Source organism: Alligator sinensis, unplaced genomic scaffold (genome assembly GCF_000455745.1).
Source record: "Alligator sinensis unplaced genomic scaffold, ASM45574v1 scaffold1801_1, whole genome shotgun sequence".
Taxonomy (NCBI): Eukaryota; Metazoa; Chordata; order Crocodylia; family Alligatoridae; genus Alligator; species Alligator sinensis.
The window spans coordinates 368,952-370,459 of NW_005842608.1; the positions used below are offsets into that span (position 1 = coordinate 368,952).

The following is a 1,508-nucleotide window of genomic DNA, read 5'->3' on the forward strand; positions in this document are numbered from 1 at the left end:
GAGACCTTCCGAAGTCCCTTCCAGCCCAATTTCTCTATGATCCTTAATGCTGCTTGGGGATCGGAGCAGATACACCTCGCTCCTCTTTTACAGGCGGGCGACCAGCAGCGTAGGGGTGAAGCAGCTTGCCTAAGCGAGGCAGTGGCAGAGCTGAGCGGCAGCCGGGCCTCTGGCTCTCTGCCATCTCCTCTGTTGAGCCAATAAAACACGTTCACTCTTGTCACTTAGATTTTGCAAACACTAAATAAACTATTTTTAATACCTGGCTTGGCAGGCAGGTTTCACTGAGCATAACTCATCTTGGGAGATGAGGCCAATGGCTTTCTACAATCCTTCTTTCATAGTAACACATCAGGTCTCCTGCTGCTTTTTAGTAAGGAAAAAATAAAAGAGCTCTTTTAGAAAGCTGGGACCTAGCATGCCCATCTTTGTCCCACACCTCCCTCTTCAGCTGGACCGGGTTCACGCTACTTCAGAGTCAGAGGCGATCAGTCGTGCCTTCCAGGGTCTCTCCAGCAGCAAGTGGAAATGCGCTTGGCGCAAGTCCTTCGTAGTGTTGCCACCTGCCAGTGCAGGATTGCAGGGGCTCACAGAGTCTCTCGCAACAACACGGGGGAACTCCCCACAAGCTGTCACGAACCTTTTGCTGCGGCACCTGCAGCCGGACTGAATCGCAGGGCCACGTGCTGGACGTACTCGTCCGAAAGACGATGGGTGAAGCGAAGGCAGCAAGCAGGAGCCTCCACGCGCGTTCATTTGGAACTGGCCTTTAACGCCAGTGGAAATTTACCCCACCAGAAGTGGAGCACGTGTCCGACTAACTCTGAGAACACGAGGGGTGTGAGACCTCAGAAAGAAAGAGCAAAGAAGATACTTGGCCTCTGGCTGCTCCTGGGGCTATGGAAAGCACTGCTGGCTGCTCTTGCTTTGTTTGCCCTTTCAGTTAAGATCATTCAGGTCCCAATTTTCTCCTTTTGGGAGGGAGGGGGCAGCACCTCTGACCTGAGTCAGCTCACAAAACTGAGTTCGAAAGCCAACTGCTGGTCCCTCAAAGCCAAGCAGGAGTTCAGGAGCTGGTATTCGGACACGGGCACAAGCAGAAGGCAAGGTCTTTGCAGCTATGTCGTAAGCCCAGGAGGAGCTGCAGAGGGAGGGAGCTGCTGTTTCCTGCTTGGCCATTCTCCTTTACCTCCTTGCCAATGGCACAATCGAGCGTTTCTGCCCACCGGTGTCCGAATGAGCATCTGGGCCCCCTGGCATTGATTAGTGCATTTATACTTTGTGTGCTTGACATCTCACAGAAAGAGGAGGAACCTTGTAAGCAAAGACACGGATACGGGAAGCAGGTGCTGAGGGTCCAGGGCAAGCATGTGGCCGCAGCCAGCCTGACAGGTCTCTTGCTAGCGAGCCATCTGTGAAGACAAAGGGAAGGGGAATAGCTCTGCAAACAGCCAAGAGGGGATCAATCCCTGCTCCAAGGGCAGAGGCAGGTTCCCCTGTCCCTCCTT

At 53.6% G+C, this 1,508-nt stretch overlaps 1 protein-coding gene across 4 annotated transcripts in view; it reads right to left on the reverse strand.

The window, feature by feature from the left end:
• Nucleotides 1-224: 224 nt before the first annotated feature.
• Nucleotides 225-1,508, reverse strand: part of ALDH3A2 (aldehyde dehydrogenase 3 family member A2) — a 13,306-nt gene continuing 12,022 nt past the window's right edge. For all 4 annotated transcript variants that reach the window (XM_025214837.1, XM_025214838.1, XM_006033096.2 and 1 more), the window contains exon 11: nucleotides 225-1,412. In XM_025214837.1, coding sequence (XP_025070622.1) covers nucleotides 1,401-1,412 — 12 coding nt within the window. In that variant the 3' untranslated portion in view covers nucleotides 225-1,400. The remainder of the gene's footprint in view (nucleotides 1,413-1,508) is intronic.